Source organism: Balaenoptera physalus, assembly GCF_965194825.1.
Source record: "Balaenoptera physalus genome assembly, chromosome: 1".
Classification (NCBI taxonomy): domain Eukaryota; kingdom Metazoa; phylum Chordata; class Mammalia; order Artiodactyla; family Balaenopteridae; genus Balaenoptera; species Balaenoptera physalus.
In genome coordinates this window covers 179,850,450-179,874,583 of record NC_138882.1, presented here as the reverse complement: position 1 = coordinate 179,874,583, position 24,134 = coordinate 179,850,450, and the positions used below count along the sequence as shown (strand labels likewise).

Here is a 24,134-nt window from a genome sequence, read left to right as displayed (position 1 = left end):
GGCAGGACCCAGCCCTGGGGAGACATCAGGGCTGCCTGATGTCCCCTCCTGCCTCAGGGGTGGTCTGGTTCCCATGGAATCAGTCCTAATCCAGGAAAGGAACCACCACCCTGCTCGGCAGCTCAGATTCGCTGCTAAACATCAGAGTCAAGCAGTCAACCCAGCTGGGCTTGTGTTTTTTGTGTCACCTGATACGGGTAGAAGAAAAAAAAAAAAAGATCAGCTTTTCCCTGTTTCTCCAGTAAGGAGTTAAAAAAAAAACAGGATGTTTGGACTCGCAGGCATCCAGCAGGCATCCAGCCGGGCTCTCTTCAGAGCTCCAGCTTCAACAGGCCGGGGGTGACGCAACCCCCATGATGACACCACCACGGTGCACACTTCCCAGGGGCACAGCCAGCCTTAGCTGTCGAAACTCTCATAATCCCATGAGGGCTGTGTTCTTAGTTTCTTTTTACAAATGAGGAAACCGAAGTCCGGAGAGGTGAGACCCTTGCCTCTCATCACTCAGCTAGATGGGTAGAGCTCGGATTTGAGCCCAAGTGTATTGATTCTAGAGCCCGCCTGTGGGTCAGAGATTAGAGTCTTGGGAGATGTCAGGGGAGATGCAATGGAGAAATAGCTCCATTGGAGCAGGTCCTCAAAGGGAGGAAAAAATGTCCTCAGCCCAACAGTCCAGCTAAACAGGAAAGGAGGCACAATGGGAGGAAGTGGAGGGCGTGACAGGGCCTTCCAGGCTGAGGAGGAACCCACCAGTCTATAGCACTCAGAGTCCTCGGCCCGGCCCTCAGACCCGAGGCCAGCTGGGGGCTCCCCTCTGTTCTACAAGGCGCTTCCTGCAAAAGCCAGGGCCACGGGACAGGAAGGGTCCCCTGAAGGTGGGGTTCAGTTTAGTGACATTGTGGCCAACAGTCGAGCACCAACTCAGGGCCACACTGGAAGGACCGAGGGGAAAGATAGACTCCCTTGTTTTCAGCTGCTCACTGCCCAGCAGAGAGGCAGATAAAGAAATAGACTGGGGTGGGCAGAGGTTCAGTCTGGGAAGGCTTCCTAGAGGTGGGGATGCCTGGGCTGGGTCTTAAAGAATAACTAGAAGCTGGCCAGGTGAATGGGGAGGGGAAGGGAAAAGGGGGGCCTGGATCCTAAGGGGTGCCGTAAGCCAGGTGAAAGACCGGGGACTTCTTCCTGAGGGCTGGAGTGATACGATTGGATTTACCCTTTGGAAAAGCCAAGGTGGAAGGAGCAAGGCTTGGGGGGGAGCAGGCATGTAGGCAGGGAGACCCACAGCCTGCCAGGCGGTGAAGGGGGTGATGTCAGGGGAGAGGAGGAGACCCAGCCTCTGACCTGTCAGTGCCCCCCAGCAGCTGAGGGGACAGGTGCCCCTAGGAGCAGGTCACAGCCTTCAGGGAGCCTCACACTGGTGCCTGGGGAATCTGAGGCTGGTCACCTTAGGGAAGGGCATTGAACAGCCTCGTGGTCATCACTGGCTATTCTGTGAACAGAAAATGACTGGGGGTTGCTGCTCTAGAGAAAGAGGAAGACAAGAACTTTCTGTGGAAAAAAAAAAAAAACAGATGGGTTCTACAACCGAGAAAAGGAACTTGAGGCTTGGTGACAATTCTGTGGAGGTCCGGGAGGCTCGGACACAGAAGCAGCTGTGTCAGGTGGGGGTCGGGGTGGGCCGCCTCCTGAAATCTCTTAAGAACCTTTTTTAAAAACGTGAGACATGAAGATTCTGACCACGCTACTGGTGCAGACACAGCCTGGGACGATGCTGACATGCTCACAGCAATCGACGTCTATAAAGTGCTTTTTCAGAGGCATCAATTCTCTCATGCAGTTTACCCTGGGCACCGGTATTTCAGAGGCCCCCCCAAAGGATTTGCCTTGTCTGGGGATGCTGACATTTACTTTTCCTGGGCCCCTGAGCTGGTCTCACCTTCTGCCTCCCACTCTGGGCTTCTCAGTGCCCCCATTACCAAGGCTCAGCTCGTTGGCGGAGAGGGGTGAAAAGCTAAGAGATGGAGCGACCTTGGTGTAACAGGTACCCCATCCCCTCGGAGGCCAAGGATCACAGCCGTCAGGGCTGGGGAAGCAGAAAATCCTCTCTTATGTGGACAGAGCAATATCGAGGTGCAGGGAAGCTGAGGAGGTGAAAGGGAGAGAAAGAAGAAATAAAAGGGAGAGGATGAAAGACAAAGGGAGGGAAGGAAAAAAAGAGTAATCATGGCAGGTATTGTTTGAGGGCTTTCTGTGCTCCTGGCATCACGTTCATTCTATTTTGTTGCTAGATGATGCTATTCTATCTTCACAACATCCCTAAGAGTAGGTATGAGTACTAGCTCCAGAAGAAACACAGGAAGTGGGGCGAGGAGACAGCGTGAGAAAACCCACGTCCCTCCCGAACCCACAGCCTCAGCCGAGTGGCCACGCTGCCCCCCAGGAGCAGCAAGCCGAGCTGAGCCTCATTGTTTAACGTCAAACAAACAGATGGTGTTCACTGCAGAACTTAAATAGAATTAAGTCAGAATTAAATTAAAAATTCATAGTTCTAGGCAGAAATGGCAAACGGAATTTGAAAATAGGGTTTTTAGCCTCTGTACTATTCTTTGCTCGACTTGAACTACCAGGTTGACGGGCCTCTTGGTTTCTGCACAAGCCTCGTGTCTGAGGGCAGAAGAAATCAAGAGGCATCCTCCTGCGGCAGGAGAAGTCACCGGGAGACCGTGCCGGGCTCAAGAGGCCTCTCCAGGAGAGCCTGTCCAACTCCTGGGTGCAACGGACAGGGCTGGGGCTGTGGGTCTCAGCCGCTGTCTGGCTCCGTGCTGTCTCCTCCCTGAGCGCCTCTTGTCCCCGCCTCGCCTCCTTCAGAGCCGGCCTTTTGTAAATGAGGGCGTGCTGATCACGAGAGGAGGGTCTGCAGGGACGCGGAGGGTCGGGGGATTAGTGACGGGCAGCCCTCTTGGTCTCTGGAGAGGTAACAGGTAAGGGGCATCAGCTAAGGTGCAGAGCTGACGCCTGGAAGATGGGGTAAGGATGACGGTGAATGCTCAGCTCACTGGCAGGCTTAGCATCTTAGCGACTGTCGTGTGAGGCAGAGAGAGAATGAAACAGAAAGGAAAGGAGGTGCTGGCAAGACAGGTGGAGAGGGAGACCGAGAAGGAAACAGAGCTGGAGAACGAGAAAGAGGCAGGAACCGTCTAGCTGTCTAGCCCAGGAGTTCCCAGGGTTTCCACGGCCAAGGGAACAAAGCCCTGATGAGGGATAAATATTCGGTTACAGAAGTGAGGGCCTGGTTCAGCAAAGTTCTGCAAGAACGAGTTCTGCAGGCGAGGATGGGACACCACACCGGGGCCCAGGAGACAAGCCAGCAGAAGGGGCGGGGAGCCCAGCTTTCAGAGGAAGCAGGGGCTCCAGAGGGAAGGCAGAGTCTTTTCCTGAGTCGCCGCCTGGCCCCCCAGCGACCTGGGCTGAGTGGAGCAGCGAACAGGAGTCAGTCTGGCCAAAGGTTTGGCAGGGAGCACACACGCTGCAGCCCAAAGGCCAGACCACTCCATGAGGGCTGGCAGGGAGGCCTGGCTGCCTGCCTCGAAGTCAGCCTTTCAGAGCAGACAGACCAGGACAGCCTGGCCCTGTGTGATATCCTGCCTCCGTAGGGTGTTAGGTTGGGGAAGTTTCTTCTAGCACAGTTTCTATATGGTGAGCTTCTGGCTGAGGCCACTGGGGCCAGGCCAGAGTGAAACTGTAATGCCCTCCTGTCCTCCCCATTTCCTTCCTGAGCCCTACCTGCCCCTCTGCCCCTGTGCCTGACTCTCTTCCAATGACTGAGAACAGCTTATAGTAGTACCTGTGGGGAGGGAGGGGACTCCTTATATCTAAACAGGATCAAAGTCTAGTATTTAGAAGAAGCACTTTCCAGCTCTCTTGGCTTCCCAGAGAAACACCCAGCTGCTGATGACACGATGGCACGGGAGAAAGGGCACAAATCCGAGAAGTCAAAGGTCAGCCTTGACTTTATCAAGATCCCTCGTGCAACCCTGGGCAGCCTCTGGACCTCAGTCACCTATTTTTAAAATGAGGAAGTTGGATGAGGTGCCAGGTCTGACCAGCTCAGATCCTAGAACAACTCGAAGGCCAGGAGTATAAAGATCTAACAGGCAGGTAGAGCTGAAAGGGTTTCCTGGTAAAGCCAAGAGGTCTCTGTAAAGTACTCAGTGGGACTGTCTCTGAAATCACCTGCGAAAGACAGCTCTGTGCATGGCGGGGGTGGGGGTGGGGCGGGTAGAAAAATGAGAAAACCACCACTAAGAATTAAATATCTCGGCTTTCCTTTTTCTTGAAAAAATGGATTTTTAGGATTAACTGGATGAGTTTCAAAGGTTTTGGTAAACAGTTGTGGCCCTCTGCTCCCCAGTTTAGGCTGCAAGTGTATCTTTAGCTATTTCTCTTTGAGCCACTGGGGTGTGAGGAGACCAGGCAGCCAGTTTGAGCAGAACAGAGGCAAAGCTATTATATTTAGGGCATCACTGAGATATCATGCCTAGTGAGTTTTGATAATGATCCCGATAACAACCAAATGCATTTCCTGTGCATTATACATGGTGCTTTCACTTATATTGTCTCATTTCAATCTCTGCAACAGCTCTGAGAGGTGGATTAATATTAACCCCATCTTGCCAAAAAAAGCGGTTTAAGTGAGTAGTTTTCAGGTCTCAGAGCCCATGAGAGGCGAAGCTGGGGCTCCGTGTTAGAGATGGGGCTTTCAATTCTGTACTCAGTCCACAGTGACTAATTTTAGTTGACTGTAATTAACTTGTACCTCAAATATGAGATCAAGGAAAAGAAAAATCCTTTCAGGTGAGGTACAGGTAGAAATTTGCTCCAGCTAAATACAGCACTTTGTCAGCATGTTCAGGCAAAAAGGTGGCAAGTTTGGCTGAAAGATGCAAGTTTTCATTTACTAGTGTTGGTATCGACGACTTTGAAGTTCCGAGAACCAATGGGCTTCCAAACTTCGAAAAATCAAGTAGCTGATTTTTATAGCTGCCCATCAAGAGAGGGAGATTTTGGGGGACTGGGTCCATTTTAAAAAGCCTAAAATTGAGGGAGCAGTTGCGTTTCTAGCAATCACTCACAGGAAATTATTCGGAAGTCTAGAAAATGGTCACCCACAGTTTTACAGATATTGGGCCTACTGTCCAACTGTAGCAGATTGAGTAAATATACTTTTATATATTGGTACCATGAAGTATTATGATTTTTAATGGCAGCATGTTTTGGAAGTATTTTTTTATTGTATTTTATTTTTTTGGTCCCACCACATGGCTTGCGGGATGTTAGCTCCCCAGCCAGGGATCAAACTTGGGCACTCAGCAGTGAAAGCGCCAAGTCCTAACCACTGGACCACCAGGGAATTAGTGGAAGTATTTTTAAAATTGAGGTACAGTTGATGTTTACAAAGTTTTTAACAACATAGAAAAATGCTTATGAAGTGGCATTAAATAAAAAAAGCAGGACAAAATATTGTGTACTTAGAGTGAGCTCAACTATATTCTAAAATATATATAAGCAAATGTGAAAAACCAGAAGTGGTTATCTCTGAGTGGTGGGGTTACTGTTTCTTTGTAAATCTTTTTTTATACTTGACTCTTTTTTTTTTTTCCCACAAATGAGCATGCAAAGTTTTTATATTGGAAAAAAAATCCCTATGATTAAAAACATAAAATTAATAGAAAACTCTGCTTTGTAAGATGAGATAAACAGGTTCTCGACTCTTAGAAGAACAATTGTTAGCTAGTTCACGTTTGCTTTAGGGAAGTCGGGGAGTCTCAAGGAAAGCCAGGCTGGGTACCCACAGAAATGCCTCCAAATCCTTGGGGCAAGCTTTTTGCCTTTTCCTGTAGTAAAAGTGGGCGATTTACCCAGTTTGGCAGTTTGGTGTACTGCCAACCAGTGGCAGTATGCACTCCAACCACATGATAGCTCTGTGACCACAGGAATGTCCCCAACCTCTCTGAGAGTCAGCTTTGTCATGTGTAACATAGCCACAGGGGCCCTTACCTCATGATCAGAAAAAAAAACAAGAATCCTAGCAGGCCCAGAAATATGCATTACATCCATTTTCTCTAACTCCATTTTACAGATGAGGGAATTGCGACTTAAAGAGATTAAGCTGCTCACCCAAGATCACAAGTGGTGTCAAATTCAAAGCTGGGCCCCCGGCTTCAGAGACTGGGCTGCCTCCACTCTGCCAGGCAGCCTCAGGCGGATGAATGTACTTTGTGGCCTGAAAAAAGGCTATACCCACGTGGGTTGCTGTTATGATGACAACACAGCATATTATTTTGTTGTGAATCCCGAAATGCTTCTGTGCTGATATATTTAGAACCTTCTGTGAAAGATGAGACTGAAAAAGATTGCTGATTAGATTCTGTTTTGATTTGGGAAGGGAAAAGTGCCTGCCACAGAAATCTAATTTCCTGCTGGATTTAGCCTCTTAAGAAGGGTCTATGGGGAAGAGGGTCTAGACAGACTGGGTTTGATTTCTCACTCCCAGATTTCTAGCTCTGTGACCTAAGGCAAATTGTCTCCCCTTTCGGAGCCTCAGTTTCCTCATCTGTAAGTGGGAACAGTAATCCCTATAGCTCATGGGGGTGGTCCTGAAGTTAAGTGGGATGATGTAGGTAAAGGTGCTCTATTCCAGCGGGCAGACCACTTGGGATCATGAGTTTGGATCTCCCTGGGCCTATTTAACCAGACTGGAGGAGGGACTCAATCAACGCTGTTTCCCTTTACTAATATTATTATCCCAGCTTCTAAGAGCCTGAGTAGGGTTGGGCCTGGCAGCCTAAGTTTCCACACACCCTAAGCTTGCCCTTCGGAGGAGCTGTGATTTGTTGTCAGTTCACTGGGCAGCCCCAAGACTCTCCTCAATGCCCCCCTTGGTCAACCTGGCAGAAGTCCTCCTGGACTGAGCTGCTCCAGCCCCTCTTTAAGCCGGTTTTTCGGAAGTCAGGTCACAGGGCCCCCTTGGGCATCCTTCATATTTCCAACTCACTCCCTCCCATCCACCTGCTTGAGTCCAAACCCAACCAGGGCTGAGGTCCTGGTCAGGACTGTCCCAGCTCAGCCCCACAGGGGAAGAAGAGCAGAAAGAAGCCACACTCACTGGTCTGCTACCAGTCAGGGAGGTGGTGGGCATATTGGAATCCCACAGGGGCAGACCCTGGGTGGGGGAGGAATTGGGCTTCCTGAGTAGGCTGAAAGGGGCAGGGAAAGGGGGAGCAGAGGATGGGCTCCAACCCCCAGCAAACTCAGGGACTGGGGGGAAAGAGGAAGAATGGGGTAATGCCCACCAGACAGGGTGACCAACCACCCCAGCTGGCCGAGGACTGATGGGATTCCAGGGCTTTCCATGCTACAACTGGGACAGTTTTAGACTCTGCTGGTAAAGGGCTGTGTGACCCTGGGCAGGTCTCTCAGTACTCAGGGAACGGCCTCTTCTGTGAAAAGAGAACTGGACCAGCTCACCTCTACAGGATGCTTCAACTCTGCCACCTGGCCTGTAGCCCCAGTAGCAGGTGGTTGGGAGGGTTTGGGGAGGTGCAGAGCTGGGGAGGGGAGGCCGGTGGGGGGAGTCCAGCGTCTCAGGGGCACTTCTAACCCAGAAAGACTTTTTCAACAAGGAGCCCAGAGCTGCCGGTCTGGCACTGGCCCCCTCCCTCCCGGCTGGCAGGATTGGGGCGGGGTGGGGGCGACACCAGCGCGACTGCCTGGTGGGCCTGGGCTGGGGGCTCACAGAGGGCCCGGGTTCCTACCTGCAGGTGGTTTGGGTACACGTCACCCTCGGAGAGCGAGTCCACCAGGTCCTCCTCGTCCAGCGTAGCCCGCTTGTAGGTCGACATCTGCAAGGCCAAGTGCAGCACGGATTCTCTTAGCGCCTCCATGGCTCGCACGCCCGAATGGGGAAGCGGCCACCCGCCGCCTCCAATGCCGCGCCCCGCCCCGGCCGGGACACCGAGACCGGCCCACGGACCGGCCCGCGGCGGGGGAGGGGGGTTCCCGCCTCCCTCCGCCACCCCCCTCCCCGCTTATGCAACACCGCGCCTCACCCCCAGCGCCGACAGCGCGGCGGCCACCGGCCACGGCGGCCACAGGCTCCGCATGGTGCCCCCAGCGACGCCCGGATCCCCGCCGCCGCCGCGCGCGCCCGCGGGTCTGGCCCGGGCGGGACCGGCTGTGAGGCTGGGCCGGGCTTCGCACCACCTTCGCGGGCGGGGCCTGATCGGCGCGGCTCCGGTTCCCTCCCTGGCCGCGCGGGGGAGACCACCCCAGGGCCGGAGTCCCCGGGGAGATGGAGGCTGCTCCCTTTCCCAGAGGTCGGGGTGGAGGGGCCTTACCCCAGCAGGCAGGAAGGGGGCTCGCAGCAACCCCTCCTTCGAAGAAACATTAAGCTCCCCTTCAAATAAACCTCTACGGCAGATACCAAAAGTCAGGTATTAGGAAAGTACCCCTAATTTGGCCTACAACAGTCAGGAGAGAGGTTCCTCTCACCATTGTCCCTTACGGGCCCCAAGAGCAGTCTTGCCCATTGGAGCTAGAAAGATTAGGGGGAAAAAAAGAGGTGGTGTAAAAAAAGGCATGTGCCTCCCCTCTCATTTCCGCCTTCCTCTAGCTCAGGGGTCTTTAAGTCAGAGTTCATGATGATCTCAGAAAATTCCAGAGAACTCTCCTGACCGAGAATGAAAAATGTTATGTGTGTGCGTTTGGGTGGCCGGAGGGGAATCCCACGCTTGTCTCCAGGCTCACAGGTGTGACCTTACCCTCAAAACATTAACAGCTTGGGGCCTAGTTGAAAATCAGGAAGGTGACCCTTCCCTCAGATGTGGGGTGCTCAGGCACTCTCCCTCCCACCCGAGACCCCAGACAACCCTAACCCAGCAGTTGCCCAAAGGACCCTCCGTGTCCAGTGAGAGCTGGAATCCCCTGCATTTATACGTTTTTCTCAGCTTTCCAAAGTGCACCTCTGTTCACTCCCATATTTGACTCTCACAGTCACACGTGTGTGAAGGAGCAGGCACAGAGGGCTGAGGTGACAGCCAGGGTCACAGCCACAGTGACAGCTCCTGAGGTCTCCTGGCTTCGCCTTCTGCCTTCTTATAGCCTTCTCTGCAGCCAGAGCGAGGCTTTAACAGCAAATTCTGATCTTGTTACCCTTGCTTCAAACTCTGCAGGGGCAGTCCCTTTACCAGTCCCCCATGGCCCCTGCTCACCCTGACCCTCATCTCGTGCTGCTCCCCACCTCATCTCACTCAGGCCCCAGCTTCTCTGGCCCTTCCTCTGTTCCTCAGATTCTCCAAGTTTCTCCTTCCCTCAAGACCTTTATAGCGCTGCTCCCTCTATCTGGAACATTCTTTCCTCATCTCTACTCCTCCCATGGCCGGCTCCTGCTTCAGATGTCAGCTTAAATGTCACCTCCTCAAATATCCCAACCATCCTAAGTAGACACCCAAATTCTCGATTACGGCACCCCATTTTCCCCTTTATAGTATTTACTGCAGTCTGTTATTTATTTATTTATGTTGGTTTTTACATCTATCTCCTTCCCCCTCCCCAGAATTGTGAGTTTTATTAGGGCTGGGACCTTGTCTGGCACAGAGAATCCCCATCACCTGGCATACCATAGGTGCTCAATAAACTTAAAATGAATGGTAGAACAATTAGAGGGGAAGTGAAAATTACTCTGGGGAAGTGCCTTTGAATCCTTGTGCATCTAATTTTTCAATGCCCAAAGACAAAGGAAACATGTCTAAGCACCCTGGGAGAGGCAGGGTGCGTGGGAAGAATTTGAATTCTGGGGTCTTCTGCTCCACTCCCACTGGGTGCAGGACTTCCCATTACCCACCCGAGAGAGAGAAAGGGCTCCCAGGCTGCTTCATTTCATGCTGGGCTACAGCTGGGCTTTTTCTGAAATCAGGACTCTCAGCTACACTAAGCAACAGGTGTTAACCACTCCAGGAAAAGACCGTTGAAAAAGAAATTCAAGTCACCAAACATCTCTACTGCCTGGCACAGCAGCTACTATTTCCTAGGCATCTAGGGGTATGAGGTGTTTGTCAGTTCTTCTACATCCATCATCTCATTTAAGCTCTTGGCTCTGAAGCAGGTATTCTTGGCCCCTTTTACAGAACCTGAAACTGAGGCTCGGGGAAGTAACTTGCCCAGGTGTAGTGAAGCAACGGCTCCTTCTCCTTCCGCCTCAGCTCAGAGGTCAGCCCTTCCGGAAAGCTCTCCTGACCATTCTTCTCTGACCCCAAGCAGCATCTGGCCCCCTGCTCTGTGTCCTCCGCCTCCCCAAGCCCCCCATCCCATGCTTCCTTCTATTGAAAGCACACAGCACCTTAAGTAGGAGAACCTTGAAGGCAGGGGTTGGGTCTCGTCAGGCCTTACATCCCCAAAGTCCTAGTCGGGGGCTGGAGCCTCCACAGGCGTCTGAGCGAAGGTGAGAAGCGAAGCAGGAGGCTGGCAGCCCATCCCGGGGCCGAGGCCAGCCTGTCCGTGGAGGGATGACGAGGGAAGCTCACATACCTCCCAAGCAGAAATCCGCGGAGACCGAGAGCTGTTTATTTTTCAGCACACAAAAGATGAGGGGCCCTTCCTGAAACGCTGCCTGCCGGCCCCGGGCTGGGGAGTGAAACTGAACCCACCTCCGACGTGGGAATGGCTTAGCTGGCTCCGCTCCACGGGGAGCACAGTGGGCCCCAGTCAGCGAGTGACATTCCAACGACAGGGCAGCCCTATCTCTTACCCGCCAGGCTCTGGGCAGGGCCTTCCACACAATGTCTTGCTGGATCCCCACACCCACCAAGAGCCCCAACCTCAGCAGGTATCACTTCCCTTTTAGGAGAAGTGGGAGGGGACAAGGCAGGGAGAGGGGCTGGGCAGACCAGACACCTAGAATGAGCCACTGGGCCCAAGGTATCTCTCCCGACCCCGTGAAGCCCTGTGAGGTGGGGATCACCACCTCCACTTTACAGAGGAGAAGACTAAGGATTGGGGAGGTGGCGGCACACACCGTCCCCCGCCCCTACTGCCCCCCTCCCCTGCCCCAAGTCACCTGCCTAGAGAGTGAGATGCCAGGATGTGAATCCTCGCTGCCTGACCTCACCACGCGGCCTTCAGAGAACCCCAGGCACTCAGCTAGTGAGGGGCAGCGCTGGGCCTGGAACCTGGGTCCTGGCCTCCTGGTCCCGTGCTCTTTGTGGAGGGGGAGCTGCTTCTTCAGGTGGGACCTCGTGGAGTCCAGAGGCGCTGAGTGGCAGGGCAGCCAGCGCTGTTCTCCCTAATTGCCTCATTTGCGGTTGTGGGGATGCCCGCAGCCAGGGAGCTTCAGGGAAGGGGAAGAACCTCTGCTGCTCTGGGGGGGGAGTCTCTGCCTTGCTCTGCTCCCTCCTCTCCCAGCTCCGCTGAGCCCCTGGATGCGAAATGTGGGCCTGGTGTTCATGAGAAGGGCTTGGCGGAGACCAAGAATGGAGGAGTGGGAACCACGGTCCCCAGTTCCCCTGCGGCACAGAGAAGGTGAGGAAAGCCAGATGGAGGGTGTGATGGTGCCTGGCTCTGGAAACCCCACCTTGTGGAAATCAAAGGTCTGGGGTGAACAGAAATGAGAAGTATTATAAACGCTCATGTGTTTCTGATGACAAAGGCCTCTGGCCCAGGGGCAATGGGTGTGATCCCACCGGGCATTTGCCCCGACTGTGTTAGTCACTCAGATGGCTCTCAGGGTTGGTTTGCCCAAGGGTGGTAGGATCTTCCAAGAAATCTAGGAGCCCGTCAGAGGCAGCTGTAAGTGAAATTCAGTGAAATTCGGAGGCTTGCGACTCCTTGACCACATCCTCTGAGCCATTTTCACATTCTGTTTCTAAGCCTCAGCTCCTTAGGGATGCTGCCCTTTGTGGCCAAAGCCCCCATCAGTTCTTGCCTCTCGTGCCAGTAATTAGTTGAGATCTGTTGAATCTTTACATGTCATCTAATACACACTCAGGTTATATGTTAGTTAGATACTTACATTTAACAAACACAATGATAGAGTAAAAGCTCTAGTTCCAAACCTCAGTTCAGATCCCCACTATGCCACTTCCCAGTTGCATGAGCCCGGGCAAGTGACTCAGCCTCTCTGTGCCTCAGCTGTCTCATCTGTAAAACGGGGATGAAAATAATAGCACCTCCCTCGTAGGACTGTTGTGATACTTAAATGGTTAATATAAAGTGTTTAGAACAGTGCTGGGCACACAGCATGTGTTAGCTCTTATTATTTGTACCATCAATTCTTATAAAACACAAGGCTCAAAAGCCTCCAATTGATCCCCACCACCTAAAAAACAAAATCCAAACTCCTTAGCTTGGCATTCAAGGCCGTCCGGCAATTGGCCCAAACCTACCTCTCCAGACTCACCCTTCCCACATACCTCTCAGGTGTGTGGCCATCACCCTGACCCCTGATCTATCCCTCACTCAAAAGGAGTTTGCTGAGTCCTTGATGTTTGTCAGGCCCTGTGCGGCAAGCTGAGGGGGCAGCCCTGAGTAGGACTTGGTCCCTACCCTCAAGGGACCTATGTCTCCCAAGACTGTGCCCCCTCCACCCCAACTACCGCTCTCCATGACTGGCCTACCTCCTCCTCCATGAAGCCCCCCCCTCCTCCTCAGTCAGAGGGAATTATGCCCTTCCCTCTGGTGTAATCCCGGCATAGCACCTGCATTTTGTTCAGGCCTTTGTCTCGGTGTCTTTATCCCAGGGATGGACCTGGTGGGGATGGGCAGCAATCATTTTATTTCCTTCCATCCCCAGTGTCCAGCACAGAACCTGGTATATAGATAACTGGTTAATTTGTATCCAAGATTTTCACCAAGGCAAAGGCATCTGTGACTTCAGCAAAGAAGAAACAGTAGAGTTTAGTTACTTGATGACAATGTAAAATTCAAATACGACAACTGTGGGCAAGGGGCATATAGTAAAAATATAGTCATCACTCCTGAAGATGATACCATGTAACATCTATTACTACTATTACATTATCTATGACATTGCTCAGTGTCTTTTACATGAGAAATTTCCATGTGATTAACTTCTTTTTAAATTTACCACAAAGTTCTTGGAGGAGTGAACTGCTTCTTAGCTCTCTGATTATAGGAATCACAGGAATTGGCTGAGGAAGCTCACAGCCAAATGAGAAGCTCACCTATGGGCACTTTTCTGGTCTTTATGTTCTCAGCTTTGTCCTTGTCCACATTTTCCACTCTATTTTCTCTGCTCCTGATTTTTCATTTCTATTGCATATCATTATATTGGATGTGTTTCAGTTATAACCCATCAGGAATCCTTTGTGGAATAAAGTGAATTAGAAACAACCTGTATCAGGAACATACCTTCCCTATTCCACTCTCCTGGGAATGCAGCTTCAAAGTATTTATTCAACAGTGGGAGTGAGGCAATAAAGACAGACCTGGACCCAACTCCAGGTTCTCTGGCTCATGTGACCATGTCACTTCCCTTCTAAGGCCTCAGTTTCCTCATTTATAAAGAGGTTCAGTGTAAAGATGAAATGAGCTGAAACAAACTGCCTGGCATAGAGCGTCCCATTCCCAAGTGACCTGGCACCTGGGGGACACACTACAGCACCCACCTCATAAATTGCTTTTCTTTATTTTCCTTCATCACCTTTCCCATTTGCTTCTGCTCTCATCCAGGTTTTCTGATCTTGGCCTTAGTTCAGCTGACATTTGGCGTGAATTTAGCTCTGTTGCTGTACTCCAGGCAAAACCAACTGACTTCCTGGGTGTCGAGGCTAACATCAACAATAAGTCTAACTACCGAAAGATAGTGTGTACTCTTGATATGATGTGATAAAAATGGTACTTTACCTCTGTGGCTTTCCTCCCCTAAGCATATTACCCCAGTCTAACCCTAAGAAAGATGTCAGACAAATCCCAATTGAGGGACAGCCCACAGAATACCTGCTGAGGACTTCTCAAAACTGTCAAGGTCATCGAAACAAGACAAGTCTGAGAAACGGCCACAGCCAAGAGGAGGCCAAGGAGACATGACAACTAAATGTAATGGGGTATCCTCAGTGGGATCCTAGAACACAAAAAGGACATTAGGCAGAAACTTAAAGAAAACTGAATCAAGTATAGACTTTAGTTAGTAATAACGTATCAATGTCAGTTCATTAATTGTGACAAATGTACCATATAATATATTAATAATAGGGGAACTGGGTGTGGGGCATAAAGAAACTCTCTGTTCTATCTTCCCAATAACGCTATAAATCTGAAACTATTCCAAAATAAAACATTTGTTAAAAAAAATAACTGGCTGCCCCCTAAAACAGAAAACAAAGTTGTCGACACTGACACAAGCGCCCAGCACTGCCCAGTTCTCAAGGTTCTTTTATACCCTCATCTTATTTGTGTCTCATGATCAATCACCCTGTGGAATAAGCCCAGGGATCCCCATTTTACAGATGAGGAGACTGAGGCCAGAGAAAGGAAGCGGCTTGCCTGTTAGTGGCAGAGCTGAGACTCAAACCCATATCTTCCTGACCCTCTCAGGGCCTCTTCCTCTTTTCTAGGTTGACCTCTTCTGGAGACTGTAGGCTGCCCATTCGGGATGTGGGAAATAGGGAGGGATATAATGGGGGGGGGGTTGGGGTTGGGAAGGGAGATTCCACTTTGTGCCAGATGGAGCTGGAGGCCTGAGCATGGAAAGCGGGAAGGTGGGCAGGAGCTAGGGCGCAGTTAGGAGAGGTTAGTTAGGAGTTAAGGGAGGCCTAAAGGTGAGAAAGATTGGAAGGCCAGGGGCACAGAGCATACATGGGAGGTCAAGGCTGCTAACCACCTCCTTGGAGAAGGCAGCAACCCTGCCGGCCAATGAGTCAATCACCCTAGTCTGGACCAGAGTCCCAGGCTGGGCTCCCCTTAACGTGCTGGCAGTGGGAGACTTGCCCACACATGCCGGGAGCTGAAAAACATTCACCTACTTGGCCTGGTGTTGACTCACCTGCCTGGGGACCCTGGAGGCACTGAGAGCCTTACCTAGTGCTGCCGACGGACTGTGCCTCAGCGCCTGCCGAGAAGGCCCGCCCACACCCAAGCCCCAAACCTGGCTAGCAACCTCTTCCTTCTTCCCCACGTAGGCCCTCCACCACACCACTGACCGTTCAGGCCCCCTGCAAGGCTCCTACCATGCCTCTCTCCACCCCACCATCCTGATGGTCTCCATCTGTCATCTCTGCCCCTCTGTACAGGCCCACTTGGCTCTGCCCCGCCTCTGCCTGGAAGCCTTCCCTGATTAGACCCCCAGTCCGCCATCTCCCAGCTGGCTCCAGCAGAACCTTCTAAACTAACTGATATGATCCAGTCACTCTCCTTCTCACGCAGGCTTCCTGGAACTGGCAGAAGAGAGCATGAGCCTTGGCTGGGCTTCCAGCACTGCCCCCCCACCTACCCCAGGCCCTGATCGGCTCCTGGCGCCTCTCCAGCCTCTCTCATATGCTCGAACCTCAGTAAAATATGAACAGTCAGCCCCCTAAACACACCGTGCTTCCTCTTCCAGGCCTTTGCATGTCCACTAGCCTCTGCCTGGGAGGCCTTTGCTCTCCTCCCTCCCCTGGCTAACCCCTCAGCTCCCAGGCATCTTCCTGCAGGCAGCCTTCCTGGACTTTACTGTGACCCTTGCTCTATGCTCCCCAAAGGCAGCTACACAGCCTTCTAGAATCTCATCCCACCAGAGTGACCAGCAGCCAAGTGCAGCTGTGTGACCTTGACAAAGCTTTCTGTGCTTTGGTTTCCTCATCTATCAAATGATTATGGTATCCACTCCATAGGGTCTTTATACATATTCAACAAGATGCATAAAGTCCTCAGTCCAGTGCCTCACAGAGAAGCAGCGCTCAGTAGATGTTAGTGTGTGTGGCGGTGGGTTCAGAAAGGGCTGGCTCTTCAGGTCACACTGAAGATGATGGAAGATGGGAAGGGGAGGAACTGGGAGGACCTATGACACGCCAGGCACCGCGCCTGATCTCCTTGACTCTTCCCCGTTAGATAGTGTAAAACAACTGTAATGCAAGGAAGGTCAGTAACTTGCCTCAAGTCACACTTCTGGTAACTAACAAAGCCTGGGTTGGAGCCCAGGTGTATCTATTCCCAAAACTTGTGGTTTTGCCATTATGACAAATAAGATGGCAGCCCCAACCTGCTCCATCCCTACCACTTCAGGCGCCACCTCTTGGCCAGGTTAAAGAGGCTGGGTTGTCCATTCTTATAGCCAAGCACCAAGTTCAAGACAGACCAGAAACCTGCAGCAGGCCATAAGCTGTGCAGGATGACCAGGCTGGGTAAGTCCCAGGCGGGGAAGACCAAGCATGCCCAAGCATTTGTCGATCTAATCACATAAAACTTCGGACAAAGCTAATCTGTCTTCCTTAGTGATATTTATAATGGTGATGACAGAGCTGCCCAGTAATTAGGCTCAGCCAGGAAGCAGTTCATGGAAATGGTTATAATTAGTGTTTGTGTTACACGGGTGGGGGGGTGAGGACTGGGATGAGGGGGAGGAAGCAGGCGGGGCAGGAAGCCTTGGGGACTCCTTGGATCCTTGAAGAGAGGTGGCCAGGGCCCTCACACTTTGTGCCAGGCCCTGTGCCAACCGACTCATGTGGATAATCCTGTTTAGCTTTCATGATAACTCCGTGATGTGGGCCCCATTATCCATTTTCTAGGGTGAGGGAACAGGTTCAGAGAGGTCCATTCACTTGCGCAAAGTCACACAGCCAGTGAAGAACAGATCCAGGGTCCATACCGGCCTGCTCATCTTCCCCTCCAGCCCAGTGATGTCCTAGACAGCAGGAGGTAATCAGGACTTGGGCTGGGAGGCAGGAGATCTGTATTCTGGACTGAGTTCCAACACTGCCTTACCCTGGGCCTCAGCTAGTGACTTCCCCTCTCCAGGACAAAAAGAGAAGGTGTGCCTGTCAGGCTGGGAGTGGCTGAGAGTGTGAACTTGGGAGGTAGGCTCCTGGGATTCTAAGCTCTGGGCAAGCCACTTAACCATCTGAGCCTCAGTGTCCTCATCTGTAAAATGGAGACCAGTATTGCCCTCATAGGGTTGTGAGGGTTAAGTTAAAAAACTCAGAACAATGCCTGAATATTATCATCATTTATGGGAAAGGCACGTGCTTTGGAGTCAGTTTTCCCATCTGTAAAATGGGGAGGTAGTTACTGGATTCAAACAGTGGTTTGAAAGCATATGTTTTTTAACCCCATAAAGCCCTCTATTTAATTTATTATTATTATTTTTAGTTAACACATCCAGTTTTTATTTTATTTTAATTTTATTTATTTTTGAAGTATAACTGACCTAAACACTATGTTAGTTCCAGGTGTACAATATAGTGATTTGATATTTCTATACATTACAAAAGGATCACCACAGTAAGTCCAGCTAGCATCAGTCACCATACAAAATTATTATAATATTATTGACTATATTCCTCATGTTGTACATTTCATCCCTGTGACTCTTTTATTTTGCCACTGGAAGTCTGTACCTCTTAATCTCCTTCACTTATTTCACTCATCCCCCTACTTGCCTTCTCTCAGTCAACAACCTGTTTGCTCTCTGCATCTATGACTCTGTTTCTGTTTTGTTACATTTGTTCATTTGTTTTGTTTTTTAGATTCCACATGTAAGTAAAATCACACTGTATTTGTCTTTCTCTGTCTGACTTACTTTACTTAGCATAATACCCTCTAGATCTATCCATGTTGTCGCAAATGGCAAGATTTCATTCTTTTTTATGGCTTAGTAATATTCCATTTTATATACACACACACACACACACACACACCACATCTTCTTTATCCATTCAACTATCAATGGGCACTTAGGTTGCTTCCATATCTTGACTATTTTGAATAATGCTGCAATGAACATTGGAGTGCATATATCTTTTCAAATTAGTGTTTTCGTTTTCTTCAGAAAAATACCCAGAAGTGAAATTGCTGGATAATATGGTAGTTCTATTTTTGATTTTTTGAGGAACCTTCGTATTATTTTCCATAGTGGCTATACCAATTTATATTCCTACTAATGGTGCATGAAGTTCTCTTTTCTTCACATCCTTGCCAACACTTGTTCTTTGTTTTGATTACTGTAGCTTTGTATTATAGTTTGAAATCAGGGAGCATGATATCTTTAGTTTTGTGCTTTTTCAAGATTGTTTTGGCTATTTGGGGATCTTTTGTGTTTCCATACAAATTTTAGAATTATTTGTTCTAGTTCTGTGAAAAATGTCATTGGTATTTTGATATGGATTTCATTGAACCTGTATATTCAGTATGCAGTATGGTCATTTTAACAACAGTAACTCTTCCAATCCATAAGCATGGTATATCTTTCCATTTTTTGTGTGTCTTCTTCAGTTTATTTCATCAGTGTCTTACAGTTTTTAGTGTGTAGGTCTTTTACCTCCCTGGTTAAACTTATTCCTAGGTATTTTACTCTTTTGGATGCAACTGTAAACAGGACTGTCTTCTTAATTTCTTCTTCTGATAATTCATTGTTAGTGCATAGAAACACAATAGTTTACTGAATATTAATTTTGTATCATGCAACTTTACTAACTTCATTGATTAGTTCTAATAGTTTTTTATAAGATCTTTAGGATTTTCTATATATGGTGTCATGTCATCTGCAAACAGTGACAGCTTTACTTCTTCCTTTCCAGTTTGGATTCCTTTTATTTCTTTTTCTTGCCTGATTGCTGCAGCTAGGACTCCCAATACTATGTTGAATAAAAGTGGTGAGAGTGGGCATCCTGTCTTGCTCCTGATCTTAGAGGAAATGCTTTCAGCTTTTCAGCTTTTCAACATTCAGTATGATGTTAGCTGTGGGCTTGTCATATATGGCTTTTATTATGTTGAGATATGTTCCCTCTACACCCACTTTATTGAGAGTTTTTATCATAAATGGATGTTGAATTTTGTCAAAAGCTTTTTCTGCATCTATTGAGATTATCATATGATTTTTATTCTTCAATTTGTTAATTTGATGTATCACATTGATTGATTTGCAAATATTGAACCATCCTTGCATCCCTGGGATAAATCCCACTTGATCATTGTGTATGATCCTTTTGATGTATTGTTGAATTTGGTTTGCTAATACTTTGCTGAGGATCTTTGCTTCTATGTTCATCAGTGATATTGGTCTATAATTTTTTTCTTTTCTTTCTTTCCTTCCTCCCTTCCTCCCTCCCACTCCCTCCCTCCCTCCCTCCATTCCTTCCTTTGTGCGGTGCCTTTGTCTGCTTTTGGTAACAAGGTGATACTTGCCTCTAAAATGAGTTTGGAAGCATTCCTTCCTCTTCAAGTTTTTGTAATAGTTTGAGAAGAATAAGTGTTCACTCTTCTTTAAATGTTTTGTAGAATTCACTTGTGAAGCCATCTGGTCCTGGAGTTTTGTTTGTTGGGAGGTTTTTTTTTTTTAAATTATTACTACTGATTCAATTTCATTACTGGTAATTGGTCTTCATATTATCTATTTCTTCCTGATTCAGCCTTCGGAGATTGTAGGAATCTATTCATTTCTTCTAGGTTGTCCATCTTATTGACATATAATTGTTCATAGTAATCTCTTAAGATCCTTTCATTTCTGCGGTGTTGGTTGTAACTTTTCCTCTTTCATTCCCGACTTTATGTATTTGGGCTCTCTTCTCTTTTTTGGGGATGAGTCTGGCTAAATATTTATCAGTTTCATTTATGTTTTCAAAACCATCTTGTATTCATTGATCTTTTCTATTGTTTTTTAGTCTCTCTTTATTTCTGCTCTGATCTCTGTGATTTATCTCCTTCTATTAACTTTGGGTTCTGTTTGTCTTTTTTCTAGTTCCCTTAGGTGTAAGGTTAAGATTTTTCCTTGTTTCCTGATGTAGGCTTGTATCATTATAAACTTCTCTCTTAGAACTGCTTTTGCTGCATCCCATAGATTTTGCATCATTGTGTTTCCATTTTAATTTGTCTCCATGTATTTTTTAATTTTTGATTTCTTCAGTGACTCATTGGTTGTTTAGTAGCATATTGTTTAGCCTCCATTGTTTGTGATTTTGCAGTTTTTTTTCCTTGTAATTGATTTCTAGTCTCATAGCATTGTGATCAGAAAAGATGCTTGATATGATTTCAGTCTTTTTAAATTTATTGAGACTGGTTTTGTGGCCTAGTATGTGATCTGTTCTAGAGAATGTTCCATGAGCACTTGAAAGAAATGTATATTGTGCTGCTTTTGCATAGAATGTTCTATATATATCTATTAAGTCCACCTGCTCTAATGTGTCATTTAAGGCCAGTGTTTCCCTATTTATTTTCTGTCTGGATAATCTGTCCACTGATGTAAGTGGAGTGTTAAAGTCCCTACTATTATTGTGTTACTGTCAATTTCTCCTTTTATGTCTGTTAGTATTTGCCTTATATATTTAGGTACTCCTATGTTGGGTGCATATATATTTACAATTGTTATATCTTCTTGATGAATTGATCCCTTTATCATTATGTAATGTCCTTCTTCGCCTCTTTAATTTTTACAGTCTCTGTTTTAAAGTCTATTTTGTTTGATATTAGTATTGCCACCTCAGCTTTCTTGTTTGTTTGTTTTGGGCCACCCTGCATGGTTTGTGGGATTTTAGTTCCCTGACCAGGGATTGAACCTAGGCCCTTAGCAGTGAAAGCACAGAGTCCTAACCACTGGACCACCACGGAATTCCCCACCCCAGCTTTCTTTCCATTTCCATTTGCATGGGATATCTTTTCTATCCCCTCACTTTCAGTCTGTGTGTCTTTAGATCTGAAGTGAGTCTCTTGTAGGAAGCATATATATGGGTCTTTTTTTCTAAAAAAAAAACATTCAGCCACTCTATGTCTTTTGATTGGAGCATTTAGTCATTTACATTTAAAGTAATTATTGACAGATGTGTACTTATTGCCATTTTGTTGTGTACTGGTTGTTTTTGTAGTTCTTTTTTGTTTCTTTCTTCTTCTTTTGCTCTCTTCCTTTATGATTTGATGACTGTCTTTAGAGTTAATGTTTAGATTCCTTTATCTTCTTTTGTGTCTACGTATTCCAGATTTTTGGTTTGTGGTTATCATGAGGTTTATATATAACAACATATACACACACACACACACACACACACACACACATATATGAATATGATATTTATATGATTATTTTAAGTTGATGATCTCTGAAGTTCGAATGCATTCTAAAAACCTTGCATTTTTACTTCCCTTCCCCACATGTAATGTTCTTGACTTCATATTTTACATCTTTTTGCTTTGTGTATCCCTTATTGTGGGTATAGATGATTTTTACTACTTTTGTCTGTTAACCTCCCTACTGGGAGGTTGATCTACTACCTTTATGTATATTTGCTTTTACCAGTGAGATTTTTCCTCTTGGAATTTTCATATTTCTGGTTGTGGTCTTTTACCAATTAGAGAAGTTCCTTTCACATTTCTTGTAAAGCTGGTTTAGTAGTGCTGAACTCCTTTAGCGTTTGCTTACCTGTAAAACCCTGTATCTCTCCTTCAAATCTGAATGATAACCTTGCCAGGTAGAGTATTCTTGGTTGTATGTTTTTCTTTTCATTACTTTAAATATATCATGCCACTCCCTTCTGGCCTGCAAAGTTTCTGCTGAAAAGTCAGCTGATCATCTTATGGGAGTTCCCTTAAATAGTTGCTTTTCTCTTGCTGCTTTTAAGATTCTCTCTTTATCTTTAATTTTTGCCATTTTAATTACAGTGTCTTTGTGTGGACCTCTTTGGGTTCATCTTGTTTGGGACTCTGTACTCCTGGACCTGGATATCTGTTTCCTTTCCCAGGTTAGGGGAGTTTTCAGCTATTATCTTTTCAAATAAGTTCTCTGCCCCTTTCTCTCTCTCTTCTCCTTTTGGGACCCCTATAATGTGAATCTTAGTATGCTTAATGTTGTTCCAGAGGTTACTTAAACTATCCTCATTTTTAAAAAATTCTTCTTTTTTTTCCATTCAGCTTGGGTGATTTCCACTATTCTGTCTTCCAGTTCACTGATCCATTCCCCTGATTCATCTAATCTATTGCTGATTCCTTCTAGTGCATTTTAAATTTCAGTTATTGTATTCTTCAGCTGTTTGGTTCCTCTTTATATTTTCTAACTCTTTCTTAAACTTCTCACTGTGTACATCCATTCTTTTTTTTAAAAAATTAATTAATTATTTATTTAATTTAATTTAATTTAATTTAATTTAATTTTTATTTTTGTGTGCGTTGGGTCTTCGTTGCTGCGCATGGGCTTTTCTCTAGTTGCGGGGGGCTACTCTTCATTGTGCTGCATGGGCTTCTCATTGCAGTGGCTTCTCTTGTTGTGGAGCACAGGCCCTAGGTGCACGGGCTTCAGTAGTTGCAGCACGTGGGCTCAGTAGTTATGGCTCGCGGGCTCTAGAGCGCAGGCTCAGTAGTTGTGGTGCACGGGCTTAGTTGCTCCGTGGCATGTGGCATCTTCCTGGACCAGGGCTCAAACCCGTGTCCCCTGCATTGGCAGGCAGATTCTTAACCACTGCGCCACCAGGGAAGCCCTGTGTACATCCATTCTTCTCCCAGATTCATTGAGCATCTTTATGATCATTCCCTTGAATTTTTTATTGGGTAGACTGCTTATCTCCATTCCACTTAGTTCTTCCTCTGGGGTTTTATCTTGTTCCTTTGTTTGGAACATATTCCTCTGTTGCCTCATTTTGCATAATTCTGTTTTTATTTCCATGTATAAGGTAGGTTTATTACATTTCCCAATCTTGGAGAAGTGGCCTTTTGTAGGAGATGTCCTATGAAGCCAGCAGAACACTCCCACTGGTCATCAGAGCTGTATACTCTAGGGGTGCCCCCTATGTGGGCTGTGTGAGCCCTTCTGTTGTGGTAGGGCCAACTACTGTGGGTGGGGTAGGTGGGGACCCAGTTGGCTACCAGGCCCTGCCTTGTGCAGGGGCTGCTGGCCTGCTGGTGGGTGGGTCTGGGTCCTGTAGAGCCCTTTGTTTTTTGTTTTGTTTTTGTTTTTTTTGGCTGCACCACATGGCTTGCAGGATCTTAGTTCCCCGACCAGGGATCAAACCCGGGTCCCCTGCAGTGGAAGTGTGGAGTCCTAACTACTGGACCACCAGGGAATTCCCAGAGCCCTTTGTTTTTAAAAACTTAACACTGCAACCCAAAATACAAAAGAGATATAAGTGGAGCTGCCACTTACGCATTCAATGACCCCATATCCTGACCCTGAGCCTGGTTTCCTCAGAGGTTCCAAGGAAGAGAGTTTGAAAAATCCCTCATCTATATTTCTTTCTGAGAATTAATGGCTCTAAAGCTCTGATATCAAAGTGAGGTGGATGCAGGCAATGGTGGTCTGGGGCTGGGATGGTGTCACCCAGTGTGGGTGGGACAGACTGGGCCACACCTATGGCAGAGTTCACTGGGGCCTGTTGGCTGTCACCATTCAAGCTAGATAGCTGTTTCCCCAAGAGGTGACTGAGAAGCAGGGGAAAGAGCACTGGACTTGGAATCAGGTGGATGGACCCACATTCCAGCCCAGCCACATGGCCTCGGTCAAGTCGCATCACCTCTCTGGGCCTCACTGTCCTCAACTATAAGATGGGCATGATAACATCGTTCTCCTCTAGCGACATCAGGACCAAACTGAACCACATGCATGTAAAGGCTTTGCAACTGTGAAAGACTGCCCCAAAACAATATTTTCACTTATTTCTGGTAGATTATTTTCCCTTCCTAAGAGCACAGAGTCTGGAGCCAGACTGTGTAGGTTCAAATCTCGATGCCACCATGTACTGGCTGAGGGCCCAGGGTCCAATTACCGAGCCTGTTTCCTCCTGTGTAAAATGACAACATAAAGGAAGGGCTTAGCATAGTGCCTGGCCCACAGTAAGTGCTCAATAAGTGTCTGCTGCTCTTGGTGGGGGGAACAATAACTAATGGCAAACTTGCTCCCTAGTGCCCTCATCCAGTGTAGACGTAGTTGAAGAGGGGTGAGTGGCTCCTCTTGA

The 24,134-nt window shown here is 47.9% G+C and overlaps 1 protein-coding gene across 2 annotated transcripts in view; it reads right to left on the bottom strand.

Moving 5' to 3' along the window:
* Positions 1-24,134, bottom strand: part of ECE1 (endothelin converting enzyme 1) — a 120,018-nt gene that overhangs the window by 53,447 nt on the left and 42,437 nt on the right. Inside the window, exons 1-2 of one of the 2 annotated variants that reach the window (XM_082448842.1) lie at positions 8,109-8,242; positions 7,815-7,901 (exon numbers count right to left, since the gene is read on the bottom strand). In XM_082448842.1, the coding sequence (XP_082304968.1) occupies positions 7,815-7,901; positions 8,109-8,162 (141 nt within the window). In that variant the 5' untranslated portion in view covers positions 8,163-8,242. Of the gene's footprint in view, positions 1-7,814; positions 7,902-8,108; positions 8,243-24,134 lie in introns of those variants that run through there. The other variant, XM_082448843.1, reaches the window with a different exon arrangement.